A 19,892-nucleotide genomic window follows, 5' to 3' on the forward strand; every position below is an offset into this window, starting at 1 on the left:
ATACTCAGGGCAGAAATTATTTCATCTCATGTGCACCAGCCTCCACATCACCCAGAGGTTGTTCAGATGCGCTCATGGTTGAATGTAAACATTAGCACTATTTTGTACTCTGTCCCAGACAAGATTTCTTCCTATTCTCAGTCCTTCTTTCAGCTCATGTACATGAAAGTTTTTGAAAGCTTCACACATTGTGATTTTGCAACTCTGACCAACCTGGAGAAACACGTTTAATGTAATTCCAGCAGAACAACAGAGCTTCTGGCTGACTTGTTGCAATGGTACATGTGTTGGGAAGGGACATCCTTGCTGCAAGGGAGCAGTAAGCAATCTCAGCCAAATTGGTAAAAGGGGCACGGGCTGTAAGGACCAAACAGGGGTACGCAGCAATTCATTTAAACACTTAATAGCTTCTCTTCATTAAGACCACACAGCACAACTCTTCACCTGAGTCACAGACAGAGATAGAGGAGTCTGCATAGAGCACTGGGGTATTCACCAGGCTGGGACTTGAGTTTATCCCAACAGGTCAACATTGGATCAGAACTCTGAGCCCAGGCGAAGTGCAGATGGAAACCACCAGTCTTTGGTGAGGTGATGCCGACACAAAGGTCAGCACAAATTTGATGAGGAAGAAATAAGAAAAGCTCCCGTGTTCCAGTTTTCTTCTAAGTAAAAAAAAAATGAATTGGAGAGATGGCAGGGGAGGGGAGGGAGGTTGGGAAGGAGTCATTTTGGCTCAGAAGTTTAGGAATTAAGCATAAGGGTGTTTTCCATATCCTGTCTTTTTACCACAGGGACAGGATGAGGAAGTCAAAACTCACAAAGGAGGCAATAATTGACCGATAACTATGGGTGAGCTGCAAGATATGTGAAAAGACTTCAGCTGTCATCCAGGCAAGAACACTGTCACCTCGCTGCTCTAGTGCTGGCATAACAGGGCCTAGTCTGGACGTATTGGGCAGCTCGGATCCCTGTATAGGGAACAGGGCATTGACAAAACAATTGGAAAAGGGACACAAGCCTTTACTCTATGAAGGCGACTCCCGTCAGCCAAGAAGGAAAGATGTCCTTTCAATAAAGATCTACTATGTTACCTAGGCAAGTGGAGCACTATGGAAAATGGAGGTGACGTATAATACTGACCTGAACAATCATTAATCTCAAATTCCAGATGACATCACATGCCCACAACATATGTGATGGAAATTTGTAGGTAGTGCACTATCACTGTATGCCAACACACTAGCAGCAGTAACCTGGAAAGATGAAGAAAATCCAATGGTGGATGAACTACCTGGGTTACTTCAACAATATGAAAAAAATATCTTTTTCTCCCTACAGGTTTGTGCCTCAGCTGTGGAGAAACTGTCTGGAGAGATCAACCAATTCAAAGGCAATACGCTTTGCTCCTGACCTGGATGGACCAGTATCTCAGCTATAAGAAGTATGCATTCCTATGCTTGAGAGAGAGAATATAGTGGTTACACACCACATGCCATCCTGTAGTTTTACCTGCGTGACCATGAAGAGGATATGAGAGAGTGGGATGGAAAATCACCAACCCTAGAGGCCATGTGAACTGCAAGGAATAAAACTGAAAAAGGGGATTCTTCCAGGATAATGGCTGCTCCAGTTTCCAGTAGGCGGTCTCCCAGATAAAGAAGATGGTCTGATCCTATTTCTGAAGTAGATAATAAGCCTTCATGAGAAGTGAGTGTTGAATACAATAACCGGCCAGATGGACGAAAGGGACAAGTGGGTTTATTGAACCATGTGGATTTGATGACATAGCACATCAGAACCAGAGGAATATAAGGCTGTAGTGGACACTGGTGACCAGTGTACTCTAATGCCACTAAGCAATAAAGGGGCAGAATCTATCTGTATTTCTGAAGTGAGAGATGGATCAGATCCCAAAAGCTAACTATACTGGAGGCCGAAGTGAGCTTGACTGGAAATAAGTAGCAAAAGCCCACTGCGACTGGATCAGAAGCTCTGTGCATCCTAGGTATAGATTACCTCAGGAGAGGGTACTTTAAGGACCTAAAAGGGTACTGGTGGGCTTTTGGTATAGCTAAGTTGGAGATGGAGGACATTGAGCGACTGTTCATCTTGCCTGGTCTCTCAGAGGACTCTTCTGTTGTGGGATTGCTAAGATTGAAGGAACAGGTGCCGATCACTACCACAACAGTGTGCCAGCAGCAGTACTGCACCAACTTGGGCTCCCTGACTCCCATCCATATGCTGAATCGTCAACTGGAGAAACAAAGAGTAATCAGTAAGACTCACTGCACTAATCCCATGTGGCCAGTGAAAAAGTCAAAAGGAGAGTGGAGGCTGACAGCAGACTACTGTGGCCTGAATGAAGTCACAAAGTCACACCACTTTGGTGCTGCTGTACCAAACATGCTAGAACTCCAATATAAACTACACTCAAAGGCAGCCACAACTGATATCACCAGTGTGATATCAGTTCTTCAGTTCCTCTGGCAGCAGAGTGCAGACTACAGTTTGCTTTCACTTGATGGGGCATCCAGTACAGCTGGAATTGACTGTCCCAGAGTGGAAGCACAACCCAACTATTTCCCATGGACTGATCCACACTTCCCTAGCACAGGGGAACAACTTATATTGTTATATATAACTTATATAACTTATGAACAGTTATAATACACTGACAACGTCATCGTGTAGGGCAGCAGTTTTTCAAAAAGGAAAGAAAATAATCCAAATCCTGAAAGCCAATTTTGCCATAAAACAAAGTAAGGCTGAGGGACCTACACAGGAGATCCAGTACTTAGAAATAAAATGGCAAGATGGATGTCATCAGATCCCCATGGATGTTATCAATAAAATAGCTATAAACTAGCAAAAAGGAAACACAAGTTTTCTTAGGTCTTGTGGGTTTTTGGAGAACGCGTATTCCAGATTACCATTCCTATCAAGTGACCCACAAAAATTTCACATGGGGCCCTCGCTGAGCAACAGCAGCTTTTGAGCAAATTAAACAGGAGATAGTTCATGCAGTAGACCTTCAGCCAGTCTGGGCAGGAGAAGATGTAAAAAACATGCTCTACACCACAGCCAGGCAGAATGGCTCCACCTGGAGTCTCTGGCAGAAATCCTCAGGGGAGACTCAAGGTCAATCCCTAGGGTTTTGGAGTTGAGATACAAAGGAACCAAGGCCTGCTATAATCCAACTGAAAAAGAGATACTGGCATCATATGAAGGGGCCTGAGCTCCTATTGTCACCCTGTCTGTGCTGGGCTGGACATTCAAATGCAGGGTCCCCTCCGTCCATCACTGAACTGATGCTGTGTGCAGTAAGTGGGTTGGTTGCACTGTCATACATCAGGCTTGAACAGGAAAACACCAGACACCCAGGAGTCTTGGAAGTGACTATGGGCTAGCCTGAAGGCAAGGATTTTGGAATATCACCAGAGAAGGTGACATGCACTGAGAATGAAAAGCAATATGCCCTGTTCACTGATGGGTCCTGTCACATCATGGGAAAGTGTCAGAGGTTGAAGGCTGCTGAACAGTCTTACATGATGAGCTGCAGAAACTGCTGAAGGAGAAGGTAAATTGAGCCAATTTGCAGAAGTCATCCAGCTGGCTTTAGATACTGCTGAACAAGAGAACTTAACCAGTGTTCTACCTCTACACTGACTTATGGATGGTCACCAATGCACTATGGGAGTGTTTACAGAAGTGGAAGCAGAACAACTGGCAGTGAAGAGGCAAACCCATCTGGGCTGCTGCACTATGGAAAGACATTGCTGCTTGGGGTAGAGAACATGGTTGTAAAGTTACATCACGTAAGTGTCATCAAGGAAGAGATGCAACATATAGGTGGGCTCGGAATTGAGGGTGGACTTGACCATGGACACTACTGCACAGGTTATGGATGAACATGATACATGTGCTATAATTAGGCTAGCCAAGTCCATAAAACCTCTTTGGTATGGAGAACAATAGAAATATAAATACGGGGAGGCCCGGCAGATGGATTATATTACACTCCCACAAACCCATTATGGCAAGCACCATCTGCTTACAAACAGTGGAAGCAACCACCAGATTGCTGGAAACATAACCCATGCTGCATGCTTCTGCCCAAAACACGATCCTGGGCATCGAAAAGCAAGTCTTGAGGTAACACAGCACCCCAGAAGGAACTGAGTGAGACAGTGGGACTCATTTCCCAAACAACCTCATAGTACCTGGGCCTAAGAGCATGGCATTGAGAGGGTGTATCTCATCACCTATCATGCACTCACCTCTGGGAAAACTGAACAGTACAATGGACTGTTAAAAACAACTGAAAACTACTAAAAACTGAGATCGATGGGTACTGCAACATTCAAGCACCAGGACACACATTCTGCAAAAGCCACTTAGTTAGTCAGCATCTGGGGATCTGCCAATAGAATTGGCCCTGCTCAATCAAACTTCTATAAGCAGATAAAGTTCCTGTGGTAGACATGAAAAACATGCTGGGCAAGACTGACTGGGTTATTCCTGCCACAGGCAAAGGCAAGCCCATCCATGGGCTTTTGCTCAAGGACCTGGATGCACGTGGTGAGTAATGTAGAAGAACAGGGAAACCTGGTGTGAACCTCAAGGGGATCTGATGCTGGGTGAGAACAGCCAATAATAATTATATAATAGTGCAAATCATCACTACTATGGTTGCTATGGTTGCTGCATAATCAACGATATTACAGTAACAATCATCCAAATTAATGAATTCTGACCTTTTACTCCAAAACAGAAATGGCTTCAGCATGCAACAGTCCAGCACCATGCATCATCCATCCTGCATTGAAAGACTGTCCAGAGTCATGAACTAAATGAACTCAACAGACAATTTAGAGGGATGGCCCAAAGACCGTATCTGTAATTAACGGAGATGTATGGGAAAGGGTGAGGCCTGAGTATGACATAAATGATATGGAATAAAGGGTGGATATTGTCCTGGTTTCAGCCGAGACAGGGCAGGTCAGGCCACTCAGTGGGGAAGAGCTGTGGCCATGATGGCACAGGGCAGGGGATGGGGCAGAGCCAGGCCAGGTGGCCTGAACTGGGTACTGGGAGAATCCATACCGTGTAGCACCATGTGGAAGGTCATGAAGCTGTGGGAGAATAATAGTGGCAGCTTCTACTGTATTTTGAAGGCTTGTAAGAATCTTGTTACTTGTCTCTAAAATCTCATTTCCTCCCAGATATGGGAATGTGTATCTTGAGTTCCCATATCTGAATAGCTTGAGCTATAAACAAAAATAAAGCCTGGTGAATCTAAAAAACTACCCTCTGTTTAGTGTGGGGAAGGAGACAAGTGGTGGCTGCTGACTGGTGTAGCAGTGCCAGGAGTGTTTGGAAAGGCAATTTGTCAGACTGGAACTGGTCATCCAACACCTTTTTTCAGGACGAAGGAGCAGAACTGCTGTTCTGCTCACACAGGGAGCAGCCCAGAACTCCACTGCACCAAAACTTGTATAGCTTCTGCTCCTTGTCCTAGTGTCCTGGCTTCAGTTGAGACAGAATAGATTTTCTTCTGTGCAATGCTTTGGCTTTAGGAGAAAAACAGTGCTGATAACATGCTGAAGTTTTAGTTGTTGCTGCATTGCACAGAGCCAATCATGTTTCAGCTTTTTGAACTGTCCTGTCAGTGGGGGGAGGGCTGGGGGGCACAAGGAGCTGGGAGGGAACAGAACCAGGACAACTGACCCAAACTGGGCAACATACGACACTGACATTGCGCGGAAAAGCTATAAAACTGAGTTGGCTAGGGGGCTGCTGCTGCTGCCCACGGACTGACTGGGCAGACTCAACCTCTTAACACGCACACACAGGCCACGCTTTCCCATCTTCCTTGCTGCTTTCTTCTGGGCTTTATATAGCTAGCTTACATTTTTCTTAGAGTGTAGAATCCAAAAAAAAAGATAAAACATTCCAACAGTAGCTTTATACTTTCCATGTAAAGTTAAAGGATTACTCTCACAGACAACACTCCTATTTATACAATGGAAAATACTGGTTGTTTTTGTAACAGCACAAACCTGCTAGCCAGCACTCAGATTCAGATACTCCAAAGCTTCTGCATCTTTGTCTGTAAACTGCTCCATTGCCTGCCTTTGTCACTTAATCAGTTCTGATGAAATCTCCCGTCTTAAGTACATCTTTACTGAGCAGTTTCTTACTCTTTCAGCATCATGATTCTGAATTCTGAGCTTGTTCTGTGCAGTACACAATGTTCTCTCCCAGCTTCATTTAAAGTTAACATTTGAATAAGTACTTTCAATGTCAACATGCCATTCATTACTGGAAATACTGATTAGAACGAAGCCTAGGGAAGTCCCTGCAGGATTTCCTTCAGTGCTAACTTCCCTTGACAAGGGGCCATTGAGAACCACTCTTCTGAATATGATTCTCCCAGCAGTTCTGCAGCATCTTTATAGTAACTTCACAGAGTCTTTCTTCTATTTAGTTTGCTTTTCCACCAGCCAGCTTTCAAATTGCCTTTGCTGTTTTTAAGACTTGACTTCCTGTAACAGAGCTGCCCTGCTGCATGTGGGTGTTTGTCCTGCCTGGAGGCTGCACAGATGTTTAGCCACAATCCTGCCATCTGAGAGGGTGCCTGCCTCATCAGGTTACTTCTTAGTGATGGAAGTGCTAAAACCGCCGTGACCTTGCCAAGAAAGCCTGCTTCTGCCAGTGCTCACCTTCTGTGAGGTGATGCTTCGCCCTGCAGCTCCACAGCATGGTGAGCATGTGATGGAAGCTATGTTGTGCTCTCACCCATCCCAGGGCTCAGCCACAACTTTGAATTAGGTGAATAGACCCAGTCTACGCCATTCTGAGATATATCTGGCAGGGCAAATAATCGGGCACATATGACAGCTGGAGTGCTGCAAGAGAAGGACATGTCTGTCACTCGGGAGATATCCAAATGCAATAGTTAAATTGATAGACAGTGAACCCAATACCTGGACCTTCCATATATGGTTAGCATATGGCTGAGTTAAGTGACTGTCCTCTACCTCATGCATGAGAGACATACAAGGATGACCACAGGGCATATGCATAATAGCAATAAACACACATAAAAATGAAGCAGAAGCTTTGGGATCTTTATGGGCTTCAGACCTGGTAGAGCACCTTTCAACCAAAAATGCAATGTTACATTTACTTCCTAACCTCAGTACTGAAGTTAAAAAGAAAAAAAACACCACTTCCTAACACTAGCGTTTAGGTGTCTTGTGGCAGGCCAAGTTGGGGTAACTCTCGACTCTGGCAGAAGTGGGATTAGAGACAGCATCCTGTAGGCAGAGGCTGAGCAGCTGCATTTGTGGATGGAAGCAGCTGGACAGGCTCCCCAGGGCATGTATGGAACATGGGCAAGGCAGACCTCAAACAAACTGCAAGCAGGGCCCCAGGCAAGGAGAGCTGAGTATTTCCTGGATGCTCTAACGTGGAGACAGTTCACCCTTCCTTCCACTCACTTTCTGGCCACTTTCCCCCATATCACTACCTGTGAAAGCACACTAGCATCTCCCACTCCTCCCACTGGGCAGTTATTTGCTTTTTCTACTTATTATTAGTTTATCCTCTGAAGCTTCTGCATGAATTAGCAGAATTAAATAACTTCTTCCCTTTGTTTCAGTTTCACTGCCTGGCTCGGCCTCAGTGGGTAGGAGGCACAGTGCAAATAACAGAGAAGTGCCCTGGTAGGAAGAATATTCTAACTTATTTAAAATAAAGAGAAAAATACATATCTCCAATCTTTAGACAATTTTGGTGCCTCAGTGCCTGGAGAAGACACCCTTGACTTGAAAAGATGGTTCCGATCCAGACCCAGAATCTACTATTGAAAAATGGAAGGAAACCCCCAAAGGGCATTTCAGAAGCACTTAGGGAGTGAAACTGCCTTTGGTCGATCACAGACGGTGACCATGGACACCTTCCCAGGACAATTTCATGTGTTTTATTGTTGAACAAGAAGCTTTGTAGAGCCTGGTAACAGGAGACATGAGACATCCGTGAGGACACACATAAACTAAAGTCAGATACTTCACTTTGGGACTGAAAACTGAAGTTCTCTCTGACAGAAGGATTGAAATAGAGCAGACATAAAATTAAATTTTCAGTATAGCCCAGTGTAACAAGGCACCTAGGAACCCTTACCATTCAAGCAGATGTCCCAGCATTCTGCTGCATGTCAGAAGATCTGCACCTTCAGTGCCAGCTTTTCACATACTCCATGCAGCAGAAGGCACTGAGGGGACTAAGCAGAAAGCATCCAGTTGAGGTCCCTCAGATGAAACATCTACTGTGCTTTCCAGTGAACAATGCCTTGCTGTTATCCAGTTGCCCCAAACTCACCTTCGAGTGCAGCCATGTTAATGTGTGATCCTACTGAAACACTTTATTCAGAACATCTTGTTTCAGCAAAGCAGTTACAGATGTTTGCAAAAGACAGAAGTGAAAAAAAAAAAGGAAAATTACAGTTAAATCACTCAGACTAAAAACCTAGAAGGTTCTGTTTCATTCCCTTACCGCTCTGAAACACTATCCTCTTCTGGCATGGTGGTACACAGCTGCTTTCTCCAAGCATAGCTTATACCTTGCTGTATCTAGTAAGGAGAGCCCTCCACAAGAAAGTCTGCATCTAAGCATACACTCATCAGAGCGCTTTGGGAAACTTTTTGGCTCCAGAAGTCTCCTTCTCAGGCTGTATGAAAGGGGTTCAGATAGATTTAATCTTTCACTTTGAATCTCACAGTACTCCTTCCTTGTCCAAGAGACAGTTCGGTCATCTGTTTTCATTAAAATAAGGACTTTCTCACTCCCATGGGCATGCAAATATTCCTTCCTCAGATGGGTGGGAACTACTCTGTTTGACCAACTGTTTAACACTTTGTTGCCTCAAAAAGTTCTCTGCTATTCCATCTAGTGACTTACTGGCATGTTTAACCATGGCATGTACCCTAATACAGAATCTTGCAGTTTGCAATAATCTGTGCATTAACTGGAATCCCCCGTTGCATCCATCCAGATGAGGTTAATATAGACTATGCTTGGCATCTGGCTGAGACCAAACACAGTGGCACTTAGGTGGGTAATCTCTAATATTCTTCTCTTGTAGGCGCACTCAAAAACCACACTCTGCTGGTCTGTATGGATGGATCCCAGAGCTGTTGCTTTTCATGATATATCTATCAAAAAACAGCTTACACTTCATCATTCTTGCTGATGACGGATCTCTGTCCAACAAGAAGAAATTACCAGTACCGTTTGATAAGATGTGCAGTGTACATGCACATTCTAGCAGAAAGAATGCTCATCACTACCTGGGAGACATTACTGCCATCAGCACCCAAAGCAGCATTTCCTGATCCCCCTCAGTCTCTTGCTCCACACCTGGTGGATGAGATAAAGCATCATTTCAGATCATCTTAGCTGGAAAATCACAGGGGAAAGCAATATGCATAAGGTCTATAGTATTTCCTGATGGGGTTAGCAGTGTCCCTTCTCTTTTACCTGAGTCCAGATTCACGTGGGAACAATGGCTGTCACTCCTATAGTGGTTTCATAGTAAGTCAACATACAGTCAGGCAGCCCCTTTGTGAGTCACTATCTGGAAGCTGCTGCACATGTGGTTCAAAGAAAAGAACTGAAAGAATATGTGAAGACTTGACAAGATCTTGAAATAGTTTTTTATCATTCATTGTAATAAAGAGACAACTGGTTCCTGGGAGATACGTGAAATCATTACAATCTCACCAGCCAAGAATTTTGCATCAGCTGTTACTGGTGGGTAATGGTAAGTAAAATACCTTTAACTTTTTGGGAGAAGCTAGAAGCCAACCAGGAGCACAGCTAGTTTCTAGGAACATAGCTACTAGCCTGCACATTACCATGCTTGTGCAACTTAACAGTTATATCTCTTGGGTACTCCAGCACACATTCATCATTTGGCTACAACAGAGACTAATTTTACACTGCATCCACACAAAAGAAAAGATCTCAATAGAAAAGAGATCTAGGTCCTGCTGCTGAAAAAATGGTGCCAAGGTGGCAAATTGGGATGGAGGGACATGAAACTCTGTGACAGAGATGTATGCTGGCACCATGTCCCCATAATAAACACTGCCAGTAGTAGCAGCTGCAGCAGTGACAAGACAAACAAGCAGTTAAGACAAACCAGCAGGTGCTATCAGTGAGATGTCCAGTCTATGAAACTGTCACAGGAAAGGTAGGGACAGTGGTTTTATAGCATATTATCTTTGACATACCCATAGGCTCAAAGCCAAGGAATAATCTCTGAGTGTCAAGGTGCTATCCCAGTGTTAAACAGCAGGCCTCAAATGCCAAATGTGACTTTGAGGTGACTGTATGGCGCAGCAGCATCAACCCTGCATTAAAGTCAAGAAAAAAGCACGTATCCAAGATGAGACTGAACAAGCTGCCTATGTCCTGAACTACCAATGTTTCAGGAACAAGGGTCAAAGCCAATCAGTCAGATGTAATCAAAACACTGTCCTGCCGGGGCTGGATGGGGCTCCATCACCTGCTTCAACTGAAAAGTCTGGAGGTTGCATCGAACTTCTGCTTTGTCTGAGGCCTGAATGACACTACAGGTGTCACACTTCCTTGGCAAACAGTTCACTCTGAGGAAGTGCAGACATCTGCAATGTTAACATGACACCACAGTATATCCCAACTTTAGCAAAAACAAAAAACAAACAACAAAAAAATCAAAATTAAGAAAATGTAATATCCACACAAAAGATTTTCATGCAGTAGCATATTCTGCCTGAGCAGACTGAGAGAAACTGAGCCAGCCAAGAACACCAGGTAAGCTGGAGTTGTCCCTGTACAGTGTCTCTATACGTGCTGCAGGAGAATACTGTTGTCTCACAAAGGGCTACAGACTTCATGGAAGGCATGGGAGGCTCAGAAATGCATGGATCTTGAGTGCAGTATGACAAACAAGAGCAAGCCCGCCCTGCTTCAGTATCACTTGAGTTTAGGACTACTTTAGCGAGGAGCTTTAGACTCTAATTGGTCTTTCTAAAGTCGTTTATATATTTTACCCACTCATCTAAACAGAACTCAAGTGCTCCCTAAAGCAAGAACTGGAATACAGAAATCCCTCTTCTATCCACTCTTCTATTCTCTGCTGCTCTGTAAACCATATTCTTTGCTCTACAGCAACGCCACTGCAACAAGTGAGACAGCAAATAGTGGTGAGAGGACAGGTTGGAACTGATTAGTCTCAAGCCCAGCTGCTCACCAAGCAGTATCACTGCCAACAACAGGCCACAGATCTGTTACTCAGGCCCTGAAAACCTCCAAAGATGGAGATTCTACCACCTCCCCAGGCAGCCTGTACCAGAGCTACCCTGCCTGTTTGGTGAGAACCTCATTTCTGACCTGGTCTTCTGAAGCAGGATGGGGCTACTGTTCCTTGCTGTATAGTCTGTAAAAAGCTGCTTGAGATTATGAAGAAATTGACTCCAGGCCATCTGCTTTTCTGGGATAGGGTTCAATGACAACAGCTTTTATCATATAAAAAAGAGGTATCTACCTCTTGTTTTTTTCTCAGGCCTGTGAGTAAAGGTCCATCACCAAGCTGGCTCAAGACTGTGCTTTGCAAATGGGGACAGAGCACTTAACTCCTAATGATCTCCCCAACCTGCGAAGGATGTTGTCAACGAGCCAGAGCACGCTGTGCTTCATAATGAAGGCAAGTGTTTAAGGGCAGTGTGCTTTCTAAAAACTCCAGTGAGATGTCAGTGCATAAAGCTAAGGTATATAAGGACTTGGCAGACTTCTAGGACAAAGACATCTGCAGCAAAACACATCAGTCCCTGAATGGACGATAGGCTCGCTCACAGCCCATGGCTCTTTCTTGCCCCTACAGTGAGTCAGAAGAAAGCTGATGGCTTTGGCTATATAGTAAACAGAGTGAACTCTTGCTGTCCTAACCTATCATCCTGTCATTATTTCTGTTTCAGACATCTGGTTTTGCAGGTCACAAGTTTTGCAATGATGTTGTAAGCTCATGACCAGAAAAGCAGGTAAGATGGTGTAAGCCAAAGTGATACGAGTTTGACAGGTCTTGAATTGCTGATAAGAATGTGAGTTAAGTCTGTTTCTCTATTAACAAGACAGTGATTTAAAGACAGGAAAATGGACTGAAAGGTCTATCTCTGATATCCCATTACACATGCTTTTCTTCTTCTGATTCCACAGGGAAACTGACTTTGACTTGAGCAACTTTCCAGTTAACTATCTCTGTTTTCCCCTGAAGTTTTAGTGATGCCAGACATTCTATCAAACAACTCTAAGTGTATGTATATATGTAGATACACATATCTCCAGCTGAAGGAAAAAGAAATAAAAGAATGTAGTAGAAATTACATCATTACAATGTTTTATATTCTAATTCATTCATAGCAGGGCTTTTTCTACTTTACAGATATCTTTGAATGATCAGAATTAAGATGAAAGAGGGCTAGAGACTAGATCTAGTTTATATGGCAGAAGGGTCATTCATTCATTTCTCTAACTTCTGGGTGTAGCTCTTATCAAAACTAACTTGAGAGACAACTCCCTGCAGCAGATGTCTGCAACTGGGGTGACACATCTACTGGAGCCTCCACTTACCGTTCGTGAAGGTGTTCACATAGTACCTGCGGCCCTGGGGAGACATATAGCTCTGCCAGCCTGGGGGAAGATGGCCGTTCAAGGTATCTTCTCCTGGCTGAGGAGTTGCCTTTCTGGGCTTCTGCTGAGGAAAAAAAAGAAGAAAAAAAAGAAAGAAAAAACACAATCCTTTAAGTTGATATCTAGATAATGTAAAGCCTAACCAGACACACCTGGAAAAGGATCATATGGTTTAGCATTCCAGACTGCAAGACACCTAAGGAGTTCCATTCATTGCTCTTCTCATCTGTCCTATTCCCAGAACACAATTTATCTCCTAGAAATCTTCCCTTGGAGCACTGGGATACAGAATATTCTTTGGGAGAGAAATGGAACCCCTCTGTATTTGATGCTCCACAAGCACTGGACCTGTCCAGTAAAGGCACTCTTGTTAAATGATAAAGTGCAAAGCAGAAAGCAATCATCTGTCTGAGAAAGAAAGATATGCATGTGGCACTCTCATTTACACTCACATGAATATGCTGGCAAGTGAAAGCACTGGTCGTAAAGGTTCTGTCCAAATGTAATTTACAGGGGCACCATCAGCTTTAAACATTGTCAAGAAACTGCAGAGCCCTGTTGCCTAAAAGGAGCAGCATGCTGAAATACACTCATCAGTATGCTGATTAAATACTGACAATGTATGTAATTATCAGTGCATAGATTACTGATCCAGATGCAATCTGCATCCATATCATGCGGATGCAGGATGATGTCTTTATATGGCTATTATCCTGATGGTTAGGATCGAGCTCACTAGGAGAGATCCACATCTTTAAGAAGAGAAGGGGACAAGCATCATGCTGCCGCTCAGAACTGCAACGAGGGTTCAAGTGCCACCTCAGTAGTTCACAACTCAGTTGCAAGTCTCAGTGTGCTGGGGTTCAGGTTGGAAGGAAAAGAAAAAGGGCATGACACTGTAACACCTGGTGATATCACCTCTTCCAAGCAGCTCTGGTGTTTCCTTGGTAGCGAGGGAATTACAGCAGCTTGCTGTCAGAACAGCAAAGAGGGCTTCAACCCTGTCTGTTCCCTTCAACCAGGGATGCTGAATGACAACATCTGGGATACATGGCCAGAGACTGCCAGTCGCAGACTCACAGGGCTGCAGCTATGAGCCCAACAGCCTCCTGCTGGCTCACATCCAGAGAACATCACTTTGTATTTTTTTTCACTCCCTACGGCAAACCAGGCATGTAATATACTAATTTTTAGGGGGTTTTGTTTGCCTTGCCTTAGAAATAAAGGAGAACAAGGAAGAACATGCGAAATTGAATTATTTATTCAACAGAAGCAAATCTCCATCCAAAAAATACCTTCTGATATGGTGGAGAGGTAAGAAATGACTGCAAAGGCAGCCACACTGAGGGAAAGCATTTGGCATCTGCTGCATATAATACTCAAACACTGACAAAATGAGTAGAGTTGTTAGAAAAAAAACAAACCACTGTGATGTGCCCTTCTCCTACAGATCTGATTTCTGCATGAAGTTCCAACTCTGTTTCAACACAGAACAAATGGGACAGTTAGTGATTTTGGAGCCAAAAATATATTTTGCATTTCTCTTCAGTTTGAGAAAACTCTGATTGCAGTGGCCCTCAGGAGGTATACTGAACTTAAGAGTGATCTTGCATTTGTGTCTCATCAGGTATCTGGTAAAGGCAGATCACAGCCTGCAAGGCAGCCATGTGGACCCAAGACCAGTGTGAGATAAGTATTATCTTGACACTGCAGCACAGATTGTGCTTCTGCTGATTCAGATTTTAGCTCCTCTCCTGGGCAGAGAGAGAGCCTGGGAAACACAGCCGACCCAGTGTGACCAGGAGAAGACATAGAGGGGATCTTATTAATGTGCACAAGTATCTCAGGGGAATTATCAACAGGGTGGAGCTAGGCTGTTTTCTGTGGTGCACAGCAACAGGACAAGAGGCTCAAACTGGAACCCGGGAGGCTCCATCTGCATATGAGAAACAAATTCTTCAGTGTGAGGGTGGCAGAACCCTGGCACAGGCTGCCCAGAGGTGCACCTCCCCTGCAGATATTCAGACCTGCCTGGATGTGCTGCTGGGCAGTGTGCTCTGCATGACCCTGACTGATGCTGTGTGTCCCTTCCAACCTCAGCCATTCTGTGAGTCCGATTCTGTGGCTCTATAGAGTGCATGACTCAAATGAATATTTTGCATGCCTGAGGCTAGCACGGTGTTTCACACAACTGATCAGTAGGATCTTTGTTATCTGTTCCTGTTCCCTGTTCTGCTCTTTGAGGCTTAATGAAATCATGTATATGTGAGAAATCAGACCCTTTCACGGTTTATGTTGCTATTCAATATTTACTTTTGCTGATCTCAGCTTAGCATGCCAGGGAAACCTCTCTTACACATCAGCCTGCTCCAAGGCAAACGTTCTCATTATTGTTATACTTCTGCCTAGAAATGTACAAAATGAAATTCCTGTCTTAGTCAAACTAACACAACCATGCCTACTTTTCCATGGGATCCCTCCCCATGTGCCACTGAAATACCTCCGTGTTTCATACAGCCCTCCGTGAGAGCACCAAATCCTACTAACGAAAACACCGAAGTTGATGAATCTGGTATCCCAGCTTCATCTCTGAGTTATCTGAGTTCTCTTCTACCATGATGGTTGCTGACAGCGGTGCCTTGTTTCACTCAGTAATATCTCTCCCCACACAGCTCCAGAAATCACATTCTTGTTTCCAATTCCTTACAGCCATGTCTTGGCACCACAAAAAGGACCTGCTCGCACAGCCCCTGCCATACAAACACAGCACCCACCATCACCTTCTGTTTCATTTTATTCTCAGTCGGGACTGAAAATAGTTCCCTGCAGGCTCCCAAAGGTGCAATGTCACTGGGAGCACCTGCTGCTTGCACGGGTGATGCAGACCAGCGCCTGCAGCACCAACCATGTGAACCTTAGACAAAAAATGTTTCTGTGCCAGCTGGCTTTGGCTGCTCCTTATTTGTGTGCTCTCCCCTGCCACACCGAGGAGCTTCTCCATTTCTGTCTCTCTCAGCCCCCTCCTTTCTACAGCTCCACCTAATGGAATGAAGCATGGGGAACTAAAAAGAACCTTCAGCAAGTGTGCCCCATCAGTGCAGTTACCCCAGTCACTCTGCTGATGGTTAAGAGGAATGCTGGCTGATTTCTGTCTACAGAAGTACCTCCCGAAGGGCCTTCCTTGCACTATGCCCACACACAGTCCTTATCCAAAGCATGGGTAGTTTTGTAAAGAAAGCCAAGACTGAAGGATGCTCGGAGGCTTGAGGTCAAGTAGCACATGCAGGGAAGTTCAGATCAGAACGGAAAGCAAGTCAGTTCCAGGCTATTTTTTTAACTACAAACCAGTCCTTCTAGTCCTTCTCCAAACATTTTCCAAGGGACAAGCACAGAGTAATGGAACAACTCCAGGGTGAACTCCTGAACACTCTCTACCACAGGATTAATGACCCTCATTATTGTTTGAAAAAGCATACTGAAGAAAATTGAAATTCCACAGTGCAGGAGTCTACTAGCTCCTGAAGAGTTCGGCAGCAGATTGGGATTCGCTGCTCAGCCTTGAAGATAACAAAGTTACAATAGACTATCTCAGCTGTGCAAGATGACCCCCTGAAGAGGAATTCAGGATAATCCCATCCTGGGTTCTGTTCCAGAATATAAAAGTTACAGAATTGTATAAACTTACTGCACACTTCCCACTTCTGTCCTTACACCTTCTTTGTCTCTTGGAGCTGAAATCACATCCATCCCTGCTCCTCGTTCTGTTTATAAGGCCCAATAGTGTACCCATGCAGCAAGAAGGTCAAGACAAAGTTTGGCACATTTTAGGGCCCCATGATATCACTTCTTTTCACACCATCAGCAAGCACCTGCACCCTGAAAGGACAGATACCCACTGGTTTGCTTAATGAAAGCTCTGCAATTACTCCAACATCCTCTGAGTGACCTTTTCAGTTGCTTCTGGTCTCCCTGGCAGGCTGCAACAAAGGCAGAGGTCAGGTGCCACAGATGTGCTCTTAAATAAAAGCCAAGAGATGGAGGCAGACAAGAGAGAGTGGACACTAGTGTGACCACCATTTAAACTAGGGTGGAAAAATAAAAATAAAGAACAAAATTAAGCCAGTGTTTCAGCTCAGACCTCTGTCAAAATGTATCACTTCAAAAAGCATGCAAACATTATGTTTTGCAGTTATAATTCTATTTTGGGGTTGCTAATATTTCTACCATTGCTTCTGATTCTGCAAATGCAGAAGTGCTGAGAGCACAGCAGTCCATGTGAATGACAGTAGAGAGAACTGAACATCGGGAAAACACCAGCACTGCCAAATGCCATTCTAATCAACAACAAAACACTGGTTTGCTTGGGTGTACATGAACTATGGATATGTGGATCTCTTCCTTTTGTTTGTGAGGAATGTGATTCTAAACAGTAGCTCAGTATTGTGCATATTTTATCCCAACTTGGGGACTGCAAAAGAAGAGCTTCTGGCTGTGAGGGCCACTTCTGTATTAGAATCTCTAATTGATCCAGTGGAGTCCTCTCCTGCACACACTTGTACTTCCCATAGCAGCTCCACTCCCATTGGATACTCTGAGGGGGAGAAAGGAACTGAAAAAGGAACAGGGTAGGAATCAAAGAAGAAATGAAACTTGGTTTCACTCTCTACTCCTCAGCACCCTGAATTCAGTGAGAGATAGCAGGAAGCTCCGAGACAGATCATATGGTGTGGGGCAGCAGCGTTTAGGGCTGGGCTCTAAAATGCATCGCAGCCAGTAGTTTTGCCTGGCTCAGCAGTGCATCCTTTGAGAAATGAGTGTTGTGGAGGCCATGGGGACAGCGCACCGTCCCAGCTCGGCCAGGAGATCAGAGTCACAGTAGAGTGACTCTATTTTGCCTGGCAGACACAGTGCCATCCAAACCATTCCCTTTTTCCAGCATCAGCACAATCACATTTGAACCATACTTGCACACCCACACAAGAGGAGTTCAGACTAACCTGGCATGTAATGTAGGCAATCCTACTTACAGTGTAGGAGACAAAGCAAAGCCAGAAGGCAACACAGGGACAGGAAGCGACCGGCAGATGGTGTTCAAGAGCCCAGCTCTGAAGTTGGCACTGCACACACAGACACGCTTCCATCCCTCCTCCCCAAGCCCTGCTCTTAGCCCCTGCTAAGAGCACCTTCTGCCCCTGACTCGGATCACAGGAAAAGAAGCACTTCTGCTTGTACACTCCTGTCTTGGACAGCTTGGCAAGTCTGTGCCATCACTTTGATTTCTTGTTACTATTTTTAGGAGAATAAAAACAAAAAGGACAGTTTATGAGAACTGTAAATCACAATAGAGGACAGTCTGTACGGACAGGAGGTTTTGTTATTAGCAGAGTGCATTATGAACCAGGAGGCAAAGACAGGAGAGCAGACAGTGAGTGGAAGTTGAGACTAGATAGGCTCAGATCAAAAAGAATTTGTCAGTCACAGGGATAATTATCAACTAGAATGACTTACCAGGGGGCTGTTCACTTCTTGTAGTTCCTCCATCAAGATTAAGTTCCCCTTTCTGGAAGAAGTGCTCTATTCCAATCAGGGGAAAAGATGGGTCTCTGAAATCCCCTGATCCGGCCGTGAAGAAGCTGGGGCTGGGTGGGCTGGCAACCCTTCCTGTCTCTCAAATCTTGCAACTCCCACAGAGCCTTTGAGCTGGGAGAAACAATTAATGCCACTCCCCTCGCTGTCACTGCCGGGAATGTCACCAGCCTCTACACGGTGCTGGGGGGCAGATTTGGACCTGGAAAGGATGTTTGCAGTACATCATGGAGGAAACAGGAAACGTGAACAATGTGAATGTGTGACCCCAGCAAAATCCTTCTACATCTGTGTTTACTGATTGGAAAGGGGACCAATATGTCTTTCCAAACATTCAAAACCAAGAACACAAGCGCTTCTGTCCTATGAGATTCCCTAGAATCATAAACCCATTCAGCAGGAGCAACTTCGCGAGGAGCCACCTGCCCAGCAGGCCTTCTTCTCCATGACAAACATGGAGAAGTTTTCATGTGCTGTCTGCAGAAGCACAGAGACGGGAGTCTTCTGATACATGCAGAACAAAAAGGAACTGGGAATATGCATCAAATATCAAATGAATCTAAAAAAACTGGAGCTCTTCAGTACCAAATCACTCATCCTGGTCTCTCCCATGAAGTCACAATGCATCTCTCAGCCTGTGTCTCAGAAACAGTTTTCATTTCCCAAGTGTAGGATGCTGGCAGAGACAAGTATACCAGCCCCCAAAGTCAAATTCCTTGCAAATACAGTATTCAGGGGGGTGTTGCCATAAAGCAGAACTCTGGGCACACGTCTGCACCACAGCCAGGGAGCAGGGTGGGATAGGAGGGGGGGCTAGGAGACTGCCCCCACAATGGAGAAGATAGGACTGGGTGGGAGATGGTGGGCATGGTGGTGATGGATTGATGGGTGGATCTGATGATCCTAGAGGTCTTTCCCAATCTTAATTATTATGATTCTGTGATTCTATGGAAAGCATCCACTGAAAGCATAACAAAAGCAAACCTAAGAAAGTAGTTCTATAGGATCACCCACCTAATCCAGGGCCCTAGCTCTGGTAGAAACAGAAATATGTGCTTCTTATGGCAGAGCACATGAACCTGACCACTGTCTGTGACTCATTCCGCCAGCATCAGATTCTGACTCCTGGGCATCAGCTAGGGGATGTTAGGGAGAGGACAACAACCAGGGGACAGAGCAGCCACCCCAGTGTGTCATAACCTGCTCAGGAGCCACAGTCTTAGCCGCAGAAGAGCATTTCATTTTATGCAGCCAAGTAAGGCAACACAGAACGAAAGGCCCACACACATCAGTCCATCCCAAGCTGACTGATCCACTGAGATGAGTCCAGCCTTGCTCAATAGAACAAAATCACTTCCCATTTTCAAACTGCAGGAAATCCCCTTTTCCCTTCATAGAGGGATCTCAAGAGGAAACATCTGTGTGCTTAAAAGCCTCATGGAGATGCGTTACCTCACACTGCACTCCAAAGGAGTGCAGCCCTGAGGCTCTCCCATACACACAGCCCAAGGTAAGGCAAAACAATCTCTGAACACCCTAAGCAAGGATCACCAGAAGTCCCTTCCAAATTC

The 19,892-nt window shown here is 44.9% G+C and overlaps 1 protein-coding gene across 9 annotated transcripts in view; it reads right to left on the bottom strand.

The window, feature by feature from the left end:
* Positions 1-19,892, bottom strand: part of GAS7 (growth arrest specific 7) — a 120,829-nt gene that overhangs the window by 66,223 nt on the left and 34,714 nt on the right. For 3 of the 9 annotated variants that reach the window (XM_085240165.1, XM_085240164.1, XM_085240167.1), the window contains exon 2: positions 12,676-12,799. The exons of 1 other annotated variant lie outside the window; for it this stretch is intronic. In XM_085240165.1, coding sequence (XP_085096291.1) covers positions 12,676-12,799 — 124 coding nt within the window. Of the gene's footprint in view, positions 1-6,725; positions 6,878-12,675; positions 12,800-18,243; positions 18,415-19,892 lie in introns of those variants that run through there. 5 more of the 9 variants (XM_085240166.1, XM_085240168.1, XM_085240170.1 and 2 more) reach the window with 4 other exon arrangements.

Source organism: Meleagris gallopavo, chromosome 20, assembly GCF_905368555.1.
Source record: "Meleagris gallopavo chromosome 20, MGAL_WU_HG_1.1, whole genome shotgun sequence".
NCBI classification, from domain to species: domain Eukaryota; kingdom Metazoa; phylum Chordata; class Aves; order Galliformes; family Phasianidae; genus Meleagris; species Meleagris gallopavo.